This window comes from Saccostrea echinata, unplaced genomic scaffold (genome assembly GCF_033153115.1).
Source record: "Saccostrea echinata isolate AGI-Se365-2 ecotype Australia unplaced genomic scaffold, CSIRO_AGI_Sech_v1 ptg000025l, whole genome shotgun sequence".
Taxonomy (NCBI): domain Eukaryota; kingdom Metazoa; phylum Mollusca; class Bivalvia; order Ostreida; family Ostreidae; genus Saccostrea; species Saccostrea echinata.
The window spans coordinates 23,534,762-23,549,403 of NW_026889774.1; the positions used below are offsets into that span (position 1 = coordinate 23,534,762).

At 33.7% G+C, this 14,642-nt stretch overlaps 2 protein-coding genes across 2 annotated transcripts in view; one reads left to right on the forward strand and one right to left on the reverse strand.

Annotated features, from left to right (window-relative positions):
• Positions 1–5,157, reverse strand: part of LOC133192217 (rho guanine nucleotide exchange factor 17-like) — a 39,842-nt gene extending 34,685 nt beyond the window's left edge. The window contains exon 1 of the mRNA XM_061328192.1: positions 5,064–5,157. The gene's annotated coding sequence lies outside the window, so the exon portion shown is untranslated. The remainder of the gene's footprint in view (positions 1–5,063) is intronic.
• Positions 5,158–8,382: 3,225 nt separating this feature from the next.
• On the forward strand, positions 8,383–14,077 carry LOC133192977 (uncharacterized). Its single transcript, XM_061328977.1, has 5 exons — positions 8,383–8,693; positions 11,611–11,790; positions 11,987–12,244; positions 12,804–13,057; positions 13,258–14,077. Exons 1-5 carry the CDS (start codon positions 8,383–8,385, stop codon positions 13,962–13,964), a joined length of 1,710 nt encoding a protein of 569 aa, XP_061184961.1. The 3' UTR covers positions 13,965–14,077.
• The last annotated feature ends 565 nt before the right edge of the window (positions 14,078–14,642 follow it).

Here is a 14,642-nt window from a genome sequence, read left to right on the forward strand (position 1 = left end):
GACATTAATAAAAATTCAAGACAATTTAGTGTTACGTAACCCTATCCCATTCAAGTAAGATTTATCTCTCTATCAAATCACTTAAAAGTAAAATGCATTTCCACTTTAAGTCAAAACTTGTCAATACGAAGAAAGCTGTATCTATATAGTTGTATAAACTCCAATTAACTTCTTCATCTGTTTATTGCAAATTAATGGGATGGAATAGAAAGGAAAACTCAAGTTTACTAGGGATGTGATAGGAAATGCATTCCATAAATTCCTCACAAAATTTTAAATATTTTTGTGAGGAGTACGAGGTATTGATTTGATTACCTCTTACATAAATAAATGATTAGGGAGTCTATAAACAGAGGACTGCCATTAGGTGGGAAATGAGAAACAAGTTAACCCCACCTACCCCCATTTTATGATACCTTGGAATATATGTATTAGAACACAGACTTCAAATTTATAAGTACTAGCTGCAGATCTAAGTGTAAAAGAAGCTATAAAAAGTGACAAGTGCTAATACATTTTACAAGGATATATCTTTTTTTTGAAAAAAATTCATACTGTATTACAATTCTCGCAAAATTCACGGGGCAATATATCAGAATGTCCTAATTCATGTGTATTTTATTATTAAAATCTCCCACAGGTGTTTCACTAGTCTACAGGAGAAATCAATGATTTTCACCATAAAAATGTACTGATACAATGTAATGGTACATTGTTAGGGGTTAATAAAACATTAAGGTAAACAGATAATATACAGCCAAACCTTGTTATTTCGAAATGTTTTGGGACTGAGAAAAAACTTGAGACATCCAAGGATTTGAGATATTGAGTGTAAAATACTTAAAGAATAAGTGGTTGGGACTTCCAAATCCATTTGACATATCCATAGTATTCGAGATATTGGAGTTCGAGATACCAAAGTTCAACTGTATAGCAAAATTTTTAATTTCCAATTTACAAGGTATTTTTCTTATTTATGTTTTTAAAATTAATATTGCAAAGGAGAGGAAACTAGCTACTTGTAATAACTAACAAAAAAAAAAAATTCTACTGAATAATGAAGAATTATATCCCCTGAATGACTATTAAGTCCAAGCACAACAAAAAATAGTGAGGGTGTAGGTAAATATTTTTCATGCTCTCCAACATTCAAAAGCTTCTTAGAAATTGGCAAAACGTGATTTTCCGGCTTCCTCTTGTTAGACAGGCTTCCTGCACATGATAAACACACAAATTATGATCTATTTACCATCTGGAGATCACAGTGATTTTCGCCTTGAACTGGAGATTCCAAGTGAAATTGCCATTATGCATTCCCGTTATGTATCAATAAAGAATCATTAACACTAGCTAAAAGCTCCGAGTGAAAAGAGAAAAAAAAGGCACCAAAAAAAAACGTCCAACCTGTCTTCGTTCCGATTTCCCTCCTCTTGCATATTTTCAGAAATGGGCTCAACAACACATACTTGTATTAATTCTTATTCCTATGCTGCCCTCCAAGATTGTGTCCGTAGTTCCTTTACTTTACCTACACCTAAGTCGAGGGTCTCGATTAAGATAAACTGGTTTGTTGCCTTTTGATTTATCAAGCATTACCCCCACATGGACAAAATATTGAGCAAGACTTGGTTAAATCCATTAATTGGTCTCAAACACTGTTACAGATTTGAAGCCTTTTGGTGTAATGATTATAAGCTACTGGAATGCCAAGAGGTACCTTGTAAGAAATGAGAGATGTTTGGGGAATTCATTAAAATATCCCTAATTAAAGGTTTCCAAATACTCTGTAAACTAAGTCCTTTATTGACCCCAGAAGTCATTTGTGTCAACGACTACACAAACAGACAGATTTTAAAACTGTCCTTTGAACAACTAGTAAGATTATAGTCAGACATTAAGGAAAAAAAATCACAGATGTCAAAGATGTTTGATAGTCAAACAAATATTGTTGAATAAAAATAAAATTTAAAATCCATCCTATTAATCTAATGCCCTTTTAACCAAAATAATATTATTTAGTGATTTGCTTAGCTTGGGTATACCCTTCCGATGTTAGTCATGTATAGGAATTGATATCTAAATATTGTCTGTATTTATTTTCACCAGACATCAAAGGGAAACTCTAGTTCATAGAATTGATCATATAGAGGAAGACTCCTAGGATAAAATAATATTGAATGTGAATCTTAAAAGACAATCCAAGATGATTTTAAAACCATTTAACATCTGTTTTTGCGAGGGGGCAAAGCATACATGTTTATTTAATATCTAATTCTCATGTTCTTCAACTTTTAAAGTAATATTTCGGTAACCACTGCCTTTGGCGGAGACCACAAGGTTTACAAAAATGACAATTCAGAAAGTCAACATTGTAAAATTCATATAAATACCAGCTGAGTGCTGGATTTACTGAACTGAATTCCTTATTCGTACTGAAATTATAGGTACAAGTTCAAAATCTCAGGTCAATAGGTTACTTGTCACATATCTAAGGAAATGGGATGGTTTAGGCTATTTACAGAATCAGTTCCTCTTCTGCTAAAATTTCTAATTCCTCTCTGCACTCACTTTGTAAATGACGACATATTAATTTATGTTTTAAGAGAATATTATTTAAGAGTGCCATAAATGTGTTTTTTTCCCCACAGGGTCATAATTCAGCAGAATCACAATTTCTGTTTAATCCGCGGGAAAAAAATTACACCGATTTTTTGGACTGCCATTGGTGCCGTCATGGTGGCTTAGTCGGTAGAGCGCTCGCTCTGTGATCAGAAGGTTGTGTGTTCAAATCACGGCCGCAACTGACCTAAGTCGATAAGAAATAGGTAGCAACTGTTCCTTCGCCAAACGCTCGTCACTTTGAAGTGAAAGTTGCAGAATGAGACCTTAAAAACCAAGGCCCCGTGTCACGGCAGACGTTGGCATGATAAAGAACCCTAACTACTCAATGGCCCTGAGTGCCGAGTAAAGGTCTAAATTTGAAGTCCTTCACCGGTATATGGTGACGTCTCTACATGAGTGAAAAAATCTCGAACGGGACGTTAAACAACATACAATCAATCAATCAACTGAACTGCCATTGTACATCTTCAATGTACTTTAAGTATGCTGTGACAAATTTCCGCAAAATAAAGTATGTCTACAGTATCTTGTCTAAGAAAAATTAGTTAAAATGCAAACAATTTTTTCATTTTAATTTACTGTATACATTCTCACCTCAGATGCATGCGGTTGGTACAGTATTACTTGGTATATTTATAATTTTGATGTTTCCAATTGGGAATGAAAAGAACAGCTAGCTATATAAGTGTAGACAACGTTAAAAATGCTCATGTCCATACAGAGATAAACTGAAAACTATTAGTCTTTCAACAAAAATTTTCTGGACATTCGAATTAAATAGTATGAGTTGAGCATTCCTATACTATTCTTTACAAGACCACTATGTCATTTCATCTACTGTGAACACACTGTAATTTTCGAGAGGGGGGGGGGTAATTTTTGTTGTCCATGTTATTTTCATGGTATGATAGACCCACGAATTCATGCCCCCCTCAAAATGATTAAATTCAATTCTACAGTATGTTGTTTCTTCTTCAACCATGAAATTAAATCCCCTCAAACCAATATTATTTCCTCAAACCATGAAAATTTGACCCTACGAAAATAAGAGATTTTACAGTACAATGTATTTTACATCATACCAGGCTCGCTGGATTTAAGTCATCTTGAGAATGATCCTCTATGATAAAACTTGATCCAACAATACCTTAGTCTAATCAATTCTTACCATATTTCGTTACCATTTGTTTGTCTCATGTCTTTCTGTAAACATCTGAGAGAGCAACAATATCCTAATATGCTTTTTTTTCATGTGTGTTGGGGGGTGGGGGTGGGAGGAAGAGGTAATACCACTGCTTTCCTGAAGGCTTTGTAGATTGTAAAACAAGAAATTTGACAATTGATCTTATTTGAAGTGAACAATTATGAAATGATCTGCTATCAGCTACAATGTATCTGGAAAGGGGAGTAATTCTTGTCAATATCTTTTGATAAATAATTAATTAAATATCTTTTTTTTCAATCAATGCTTATAAACACAAGGAAAATATAAGAATATAATTTGGGCCTTAGCAATCCCCCTCTCCTTTTTAATTTTTGGAAAATGCTGGAAGAAATGAAGTCAAGACATGCATGTAGACTGGTGTAGTACGTCATGTACTCGATTCAGTGAATGCATAAAATGACAAAAACTTTGTATTTGTAAATCTTTTTAGTTGTACGCATTTAAAAAATACAATCTTTAAGGTACACTGTACATGTATTTTTTTTTTTTTTTCAAATGCCAGGAGAATATTTATGTTTTTTTTGGTCTTTTTTTCACAATGTGTGTCAAGGTACATCATCTCAAGCCATAGTTAGTACTCTTTCTATTTCCACAAACAGAATAAATATCAAAACATGTCTTACAACAATGGTCAAGTTATTATACTCATGAAATACAGTGTATAATTACTTTGCAGCAAAATTATTATTCTAAACTTCATAATACTGCTAAATTCAACTTTAAATTTAGCAAGCAAGAACAAAAATTAAAACCAAAACATTCATAAAATCGTTCACTGAAACATGAACTATATGCAGGTAAGCCTAACAAAATTCATTCTCATCTGCAGTTGCAGTCGTTTGATATGCTCTCCTATTTTGAGATCACCCCTTGTTATGGAAAAAATAACAATCACTGCCTTTTAACAAATAAAGTTATGACTTCACCGTTATGCCTTCTTCCGAATTTACAAAGTATTTATATAATAAACTACTATGAAATGCATAATTCTACAATGATTATTTTCGACTTGGTTTATACATTTACTCCATTTCTATGTTTATCTTTTTTATTCTTTGGGATCACAAAATCTCGTAGAACTTACCTGAGAATACCTGGGGCAAAATAAACATTACAATGGCGACACATTTATGACACATTTCCCGTACTGTGTAGCAATGCACTTTTGAACTATGCACTAAGACTTATAAACACTTTTCCAAAACTTTTTTCTTACCTTCTAAACTAACCAATATTTCCTCCGCCATTTTGAGATTCTGACACTCCAAGCCCCTTTTCTTCATGTTCTTCGCAGAGTTTATAGTCTTTATCAGAAAACGCATCGCGAAGCGATTATCACCTGCGGCGCGGATCTATTTTTCCTTGCCCTCGGCACGCCAGCAAAATGTCCAATCATTTCTTTATTTTTTTCATTATTTCTTTACTTTTAAAAACCATATTTATTTGAATGTTGTACGAATATAATAAATGAATGTGCAGCAAATTCTATGCAGAACATATTAAAAAAAAATCTTTCGACACTTAAAGAAACTTATGCTAAAATAATTATTTCACTTATTTAAAAAAACAAATATGTTTGAGGCAATGATCAAAAAAAAAAAATGAATACGAACTTTAATTCAATCTATAATATGTTGTCATATGATTCAATGATTAAATGTTACCAACTTATTCAGTAAACCATGACATCCTACTTTACATTTGCTGAAGTCCTAGCCAAGCACAGCCACGGTGAGGGAAAGCCAGGCGCGTAGCCAGAATGGAAGTGAAGTGTACGCAGAGAACGGGGGGATGGGGGTGCTTTCCAACTTTCACTAATCAAAATTTTATTAATACGTTACCAAATTACCAGATTGAAAGGTTAGGTTTGGAAATAAGTGGGGGGGGGGGGGCACCCCTCTGCCTCTTCCCCCTAAACTATGTCCCTCCTGGTGAGGGCCCAGAAGCTCCTAAGTTTTACCAAATATTTCACTCATTTCTTGCAAAATAAAAAGACACTATTTTGAAATTTAGCGTTCTTTTAGCAAATAAAAGACATATAGTAAAATTTATTGTTTTAACGCAAAGTTAACATATAGCAATATTTATTGTTTTATCGCAAAGTTAATACTTCCATGGAAAATTACTGTACTTGTAGTTTAGGCTAAATATTTAAACGGTATATATTGGTATCATAGACTCTTTCTTAAACGTTCAAAAACGCGTATACTTAATTATTGATAACTATTAGCAAAAAATACCGTATTTTAAATCATGTACTAGTAAATCATGGCGTTCAACGATGTGTTTGAATTTTAATTTCTCAAAGATTTTTTTAAAATTAATGTCAATGTATTTAAGAACAGTTACAATTTAACGAATGATCTATTGGAAATTGGCAATGATTTCATAAAGGATTTCAATTTTTTTTTACACAGTCATATAAAATAAAATTTCAGTTGAAACTGTATGATACAAAAATAATTCATAACACGAATATTTGTTGGATGAAAATGAGATTTTTTTTCTTTGAATCTCCCCCCTCTCTCTCTCTCTCTCTCTCTTGGTCAAATGATGTGTACGCACTTGCGTATTTGCGTATAGGCAGCTACGCGCCTGAAAGCGAAAGCGGGGTTAAAATAAATTAACCAGTTGTATTAATTGGAAAGTCTTAAACTATATTTTTGGTGTGATGTAGAACAAATAAATGTCAGGCACGTAGCATCAATTCTGAAGGGGGGGATGTCATTATAAGGAAGAAAATGACAACTTACCTGAAAAAAAAATCTTTGACGAGCTCAAAAAGAGGAGGATTCTCTAAACTCCATATCTTATTGGAGGGGGGGGGGGGTGAGCCCTTCGGACTCGGTGAATATTGTACTCCTCAGGTGGCTAAATCATCGTATTAACCTAAAAAACAACAACAATAATTGTATATTTGTACTCATACAGTTTTACACATTGTAATTATTTACCTGAAATGATAATGTCACAGAATCATAATTTAAATGAGCAATGTTATGTATTCATATCGTTGGCATGTCTTTTCTTGATTATTGTAATTGTTTCATTTTTTTTTTGGGGGGGGGGGGCTCTTGGAAATTAAAAATGTTCTATATCTGGGTATAATACAACCCTGTAAAAGATCCACGGATTAAATAAACCGAAACTCAAAGAATGATCAGGGATTAGAAAAAATAGTCTGGTAATCAGCAACAATCAGAGACTTGCCTGTATATGCCATAGCTATCTACACTCTATCAGTATCACCAAACTTAACTAGACATTAGTGCTTTAATTAGCATAAAACACAATATTCATAGAGTGCGCCCTAACATTAGAATCTATGACTCTGGGACCACAAATTTCACAATTTTGGAAGGCTCACTATAACCATGCGCTTAATTGTCTGCTTAATACCCAGAGCAGATAAGAAGATTTTCAAAGAATTTATACGTTAATTTTCAGTATATGATCTATAGAACCCCACCCTAACACCAGAACCCCTGGCCCAGGGGCAATGAATTTCACAATTTGGGAAGAGGCAACCTTGCTCATCATAACCATACACTTAGTTGTCTGCTTAATATCCGGGAGCAGAGAAGAAGATTTCCAAAGAATTAATGAATTTTCACTATATGATTAACCGATCCCACCATATCTCTAGAACCCCTATTCCAATTGAGAGAGATGCAATTAAAAATTAATATATAAAAAAATCCTCTATATGGAATTCCATATACGACAACATTCCAATAAGACAATAGGTAATACCATCTATAAGCGGTGGCAGTGAGCAGTTAGCAATAAGCAGGGGCGGTAAGCAGTTGGAAGAACGCAGTTAGTTGTCGTATATGGAATTCCATAGTATGTCCTCTATAAAAGTCTTCTGGTTTAAATTTAATTTATAAATTTTAATTGATAAATTGGAACATTCATGTATTTTTATTGTGTTTCAACAAACGATTGGGGCTTACAGAGATCTCTCCCTGCATTTGAAAAACAGAAATTACCAAGAATCTTGCGTTCCCGAAGTTGTAACTTACTAGTACATGTATTTCTCAAGCACTTGGAGGTACCATTCAATTTAGATCATAACTTTACTCATATCACACGAATTAAAATATGCCCCCCTCCCTGGAAATATTTTTGTGCTGGTATTTTGATGAAGTTTTCGGAAAGAAGGGGGAAGGTGAATCTTGCTGATTTCCTAAGCGTATTCAGGGGTTATTTAAACAAGAAAAGCATTTCTCAATTTAAGATTTTTTAAGCTAACACTAGAATAACATTTTGGGAGAGATCAAACAGAGATGTGCCATTCAATGTGGTACTTGAATTTTTCTAAACCGCTGTAGTCCCTTCCATTACCGCTAAAAGTTAAATCGTGTAATTCAGGTGCATAATTGACTTATCATAATTCATAAACATGTTCTGCGATCATTCTTCTTCGATGACTTTATCTCTTGCTTATTCCGTGAGTTTATATTCTTTCGCGCTATCATTCAGATTCCGTCAGTGCTAAGAAAAACTGTCAATCCCTTACCTTTGTTACCAACATGGAAAAATATACATGTTTGGAAATAAAGCTTTTGTCACTGTTTTTGATTCTAGGAACCGTTTCGGCGCTAAATGACCAACAAGTTAATGGATTTTCTAAGGTTTTGGATGAAGTGATAAAATGTAAGAAAATTCCTGGAGGGATAGTTACTGTCGTTGAGAATGGAAGTACCGTTTTTACGAAAAGTTTTGGCTATTATGACCTAGAGAAAACTAAACCAATTAAAAACGAAACAAAATTCTGTTTGGGGTCACTCACCAAAGCTTTCACTAGTGCTGTTATAGCCAAACTGCTTAGTGACCATGAGAGGTAAGTTTTGTATCTATTTTGAACAAGTTTTTATGAAAAAAGTACATGTAAATTACTTTCTGACCCTACATGACAAAGCTTGGAACATTTGCAGTGGGTATTTTATTATATTGCACAGTGGGTTTAAAATAAATGTATATTGTTTTTCCTCCCTGTGCAAAAAGCTATAAAATGTTATTGAGACAATACTTCCACTTGCTGCTTCGGATCATTAACACGTGAGTATATATATCTCTTTTATATTATAAGCAGTTGTTATATGATGAATTATGACAAGAAATGCGCCAATTTGGCTTTTTTATGTATATTTTGTATCAGTACAGACAAAACGCCTGGCCGAGGTGCACTTCCTATATGTTTATCGCCCATTCAGTGGATGTAAATGGCCAATGCATTGCCTTTTTCAAAGAGAGCTCTAGAAACTGATAAATTTTTCTTTTTTTAGACTTTGAAAAAATTAAATCATATAAAGATGTACAAATTGAGTTTATCCAGTTAATTTTCAATATAGGTTACCTGTCTTAATTAAAAATGATCAAAGACTTTGAAATATCAGTTCGCAGAAACTGTTGTTTACTTACAAGCAAACACTTTACCTTGGTCTCATATAACGATAAGAATACTATTACAAATTGTGTCATTCATTGTAGATTTTCATTTGCTTTAAGCTTTAGTCTAAGGGTAGATCACTCTAAATGCATGAAACTTCCACGAAATTGGAACTCTTCAGTATGCAATGTTAATAACTTCCTTAAATTATTTTTTTTTAGATGTAGAATGTTTTTCATTCTTTGACGTCTTTTATCTTCGGAATTTTTAGTAATGCTAATGATTTAGAGAAGACCACGAAAGAATCTGTCATCACCCACCGAGTAAAACGGCACCTCTAATCGAAAAATAATTACGATGAAATACCACTGTCAGTATTTGCCAAGAAAATATGTTAACTATACGATACACTTTTTTTTCGTTTTACTAATTCTAAAAATGATATACTATATTCAAAGCTTTATCACTTCGTAAAGAATTATACAAATCTGAAGATCCCATTTATCATCTCTTTAAGGATAAATAACATAAACAAACTTTTTTTTCAGAAATCAGAAATAAGTCTTATAGATTTATGTTCGTATAGATAATCTGAATAATGTTTGCCAGAGTAAATGAAGAAATTTTTTAATAATGTCATAAAATGTGTGCAAAAAATTGTAAAGATTTATACAGAAAATAGAACACTGTCTAAAATTTGAACACCAAATAATACTCAAGATTTCCTTGTATTTTAGTAATTTAAAATTTATAATTTGTGTCATTTATATTCAAAATCATTCTAAAATATATCTTTTATTTGTGTTATTTGTCCGTAGAGATTTAGTTAATGTGGAGTTCCTATCGTCCGTTCATTCCACAGAGGCCAGTAACATACTATATATGTTTGATTTTACGTAATCACTTTACAGCTGTATATATACAAAAAGGACTTTTTATACCCCCCTTGAAAAGTTGGGGTATATGTGATGAGGGTGTCCGTCCTTTCGTCTGTACCACTGGGGGGTACACATTCTTATCCACACCTCCTCCTATACCACTGAACATAGTGCCTTTGTGCACCTCCTATTTTATGTTCTGATCGGACAGTTATTTGGGGTTTCCAATAGCGAAAAAATGGATTCCGCCATTATACTCATATGGGGGGGGGGTATCATTTTGTGAGTGCTCACAGTACCTCTGATTTGTTTTGAACATATTTTATTGACAATATGTCAACGGGATTGGACACAAGTTCCAAAAACTTAGATAGTCCTCTCCCCATATACAACCTCTAGTTGTATATGTATAGTGATCACGTAAGATCACTGGTCCCTGTGGTTCATCCACTGTAATTCATGCAGGTCTCTACCAACATCATCTCAACAAATGAACTGATGTCATGACCCCAATCCTAGGTCACATCTCGAAGTTTAAGATCAGTACACCCAATAAGACGAATAATTATTTGAAGCTACAAAAACAAAACCTCAAATTTGTTATAGCTTTTTGCTTGGGACCTGGATTCAAGTCCCATCACAAAGACTAGCTATACGGTCATTTACTGACATTCATGGTCAAATTAAAGGTCAAGGTCTTATCAGTTGCTATAGCTCACTTATTTTTTGAAAAAAAAAAAAGGATGGAAGTCCGTTTAATTTTTTCGGACCAGCGAGCTACAGGTCTGCAGCTTTATCAGTTACTATGCTATAATATGTAGAGTCCATATATCCACACAGTCACAAACAGAATAATCTAATACTTCTCACTATAGTTGTTGATTCAGAATATGTCTCAATTTCAAGGTTTCTGTGCTCCATAAGGTAAAAAAAAAAATCCGGGTTATCATTTTGATACAACTATCTTTGTGTAGGTTTAAGAAATAGTTACTAGTCATGTATATGCCCTCTACAAAAAATTAAAATCTTGTATATCACAATTTGTCATATACAAAATTAACAATTCAAAAATTCTAATGTTTTGTAAAGGATACATATCTCAAAATTAAGTCATTTTGGCATCGTTGTTTTGGAATAGATTGCTTCATATTTCACACAAAGCTGTTCTACTTTCGTTGGTTTTTGAGTCATCAACTCTATATTAGACCTTAAAAGACAATAATATTAATAAAAAGTCAATGATTTATTCTTCCTATAGAACTTGTTCCAGCTAGGATCCTGTGTATTGATCTAGTGTTTTCCGTTTAGTTACACACTCTATAACTGGTCTAATATTTTAAACTTAAATTTCTAGTTCAAACTGAGATTAATATATCTTAAAATACTTATAATTAAGATGGACATTCCTTTGCATAATTCCAGGACAAAAATTTTAATTCCCACCAATTTGACAAGACAGCTTCGTGTAAAAGATGTTTCCTCTCTTTCAGCTACACATGGGATACACCTATCGCTCAGATTATGGGACCATCGTTCCGGCTTGCAAATGATCTTTTGAGCAAGAACGTCAACTTTCGGGATCTTCTGGCTCACAAAGTCGGCGTACCCTCCAACTTTGGCCCTCTCCTGGTAGGCTTCCCGGAAAACTTGACAAGACAGCAATTTATTGAGTATGTCTGCATTGATGTTAAAATCAGAGAGAGAGAGAGAGAGAGAGAAAATCTGGTGTTAATTTAAAACAGTCAGAATTCCTGAGACAATTATGAACGTTTGAAGGGCAGTATGCATTCCAAAAAATTAGAGGTGAAATGATAAATTCATCATTAGTTAAGGTCATTATACTAGTATTTTATTCTATCTGAACAGAATGTTACCTTACCAGGAACCTAGTGAGCCCTTCAGAACAAAGTTCCTGTACAGTAACTACATGTATACGCTAGCCGGCTATGTCGCAGAACGGATGAGTGGGAAATCTTGGGAGGAATTGGTCAGAGAAATCTTGTTTCAGCCTCTTGAAATGGACGGCAGCGGTTTTGTAAATGAGGTGAAAAACTTCAGCGGATTCTCTCCTGCCTTTGTATATGTTGATGAAAAACTAGATTATGTCGACAAAAATTTGTTGTAGTAAGTGAAAGTTGTGTCTCATTTCGTACCATAAATAAGGCAAAAAGCACCTTCGCAAGCAGAGTCCAAATTGTTTCGAAAAACACGACAAAACATAGCTCACCCTTATTTTATCCAGTATTTTTTTTTCAGACAGCCCATGATTGCTAAACATTTATTAATTTAGGGGATCTCCTAGGACACTTTTAAAAACACGACATGTACAAATATACGATTAAGGTTCATTGACCCTCTGATAAGAGAGATAACTCTCACTGAACTAAATTACTCTTTTTCCTTTATAAAATTGTCAAGTTAAACGCCACTTCTTTCAAAATTTCAAAGTAGACTGAAATTATCTGCATTTTATAAATAAGTTATATATATATATTTGAAAATCATTAACAAAAGCAAAATTTTATGGTAAAATGCTTCACATTCTGGTTTGAAATTAGAAGACGGATGGGCTCACCAAAGCAAGTAGTAAGCTCACAGAGCAAAAACCTGTATCCATGGTACATTTGTATCTTTTTATCTCACCTTAATATGCTTTTTACACGCGGGTGATACTCTTCCACAGTTCGGTATCGCCTAGTGGACCAGCTGGATCGATATATTCCACAGCGGAAGATATGTCAAAGTGGATGAATTTCCACCTTGGAAATGGTTCCACTACTAATGGAAGCGAACTCATAGCAGATGCCTACTTCTCAGAACTTCATAGGGAACAAATAAACACGCCTTTTTCAGAGAACAACTTGTATAAACCCATCCATCCAATTTCAGACATGACAATATCATATTGCCTTGGTTGGATATCGTCAATATACAGAGGTAAAAAGTATCATCAAACTTTTCTTTTGTGTTTTTTGTTTGTCTGTTTGTTTGTTTGTTTTAGTGCCAATTGGTAAACTTTTTTTTCCATGACAGAACTGTGTTCCATGCAATATTAAACATTTTTGTATGAATTTGTTAAGTTAAAGTTAGATTTTCCTTTACAAAAGTACTGAACGTTTCCCTTTTTCATCCACCAGGTTACCGGAAGCTATGGCATTCGGGAGGCATCGCTGGTTTTTCTTCCATGTTATGGTTGTTCCCTGATCTGAAGTCAGGGGTATTTGTTGCACTTACGGGAGCTAAGGACAACAAACATGCCCATCCTATCTATGCTATCGTTAGCCAAGCAGCCGATTTGCTACTAGGGGAAGAACCTTGGTTGAACCAATCAACAGCCTGTTCTTTTCCCGCGCCCTGGAAAGAGGTCAAACCGATTCCACGTGCTACCATTAATGAAACACATCCTAAGGGTTACTGGAACATAAGCGTGTCCCCAGATGTATATGCCGGTTTGTACGGCCATCTAGCATTTGGTAATATCACAGTTAAAGCAGAAGAAGATAGGATGTTGTTATACTACGGAAGATTTGGTGAAATGATGATGCTACCCATCAATAAAAACATATTTTTTGGATATTTCTTAAATAGCCTTTCATTTGTGAGTAACTCTGATGGAAACACGAGACCATTTGTGATTGAATTCAAATTCAATACTGACAACACGGTTGAAAGCCTGGAATATCCAGTGGATCTTATGAGACCACAGAAAACATCTTTCAAAAGGATAGATAAATTAAGAAATTTTAATCATAGGGGTATATCTAATTCACTGAAACCCAAGGCAGAAAACAAAGGTTTCAGGACAGCTTTGTCAATGGCTGCAGCTTGGTGCTTATTTCATTGACCTATAAAAAGATACACAGCTCACCAATAAAAAAAAAGCAATTCCAATAAGTCATGTAAATGTGTTTTAATTGAAACAAAATATTCATAAGGCAGTTATCAGTTGATTATAAGTATTGAAGCATTTAATTTTTTAAGATTGAATGTAAAATATCATGAAATCCACTGCCAATGGACTTTGCAAGAATTTCATACTCTTAATGTTTACTAATATAATTAACATGAAAATAAAGAAAATTAAGAAGACCATAAATTATTGTTTATACTTGCAATTATTTTGTAGTTACCTTATACAAAAAAAAAATATATGGTGACAAAAAAAGAACAAATATTTAGACATCAGCGTGTTACCATATATAATACCTAGCTAATGAACCATTCTCTTGAGAAACCTAATGTTTTACAAATGCCTAGTTTTTACAAATGCCTAGTTACATACATAAAGGAAAAATACTGATAAGTTGTTGTTAACCCCCCACCCCCTTCTTTTTTTCAAAAAATAAGTCTGGTTCAGTAAGCTTAAAGCTGTTAGGACGGAATGTGAGAAAATACTAGAATGGTATGTAAATATTTGTCCATATCTTCTTTTTAAAAAAGCACTGATTGGAACCGTACATCACAGAAATAATCAAAACATCACACACATGTACATATAATTTGGAAGTATTTGTATAAAAGA

What these genes read in the sequence shown, in the direction of transcription:
- LOC133192977 (XM_061328977.1), top strand. Translation starts at nt 8,383, where the DNA reads ATGGAAAAATATACATGTTTGGAAATAAAGCTTTTGTCACTGTTTTTG. An exon ending in CTGCTTAGTGACCATGAGAG is followed by an intron (nt 8,694 to 11,610) that starts GTAAGTTTTGTA and finishes CCTCTCTTTCAG; the next exon opens with CTACACATGGGATACACCTA. An exon ending in ACAAGACAGCAATTTATTGA is followed by an intron (nt 11,791 to 11,986) that starts GTATGTCTGCAT and finishes CTATCTGAACAG; the next exon opens with AATGTTACCTTACCAGGAAC.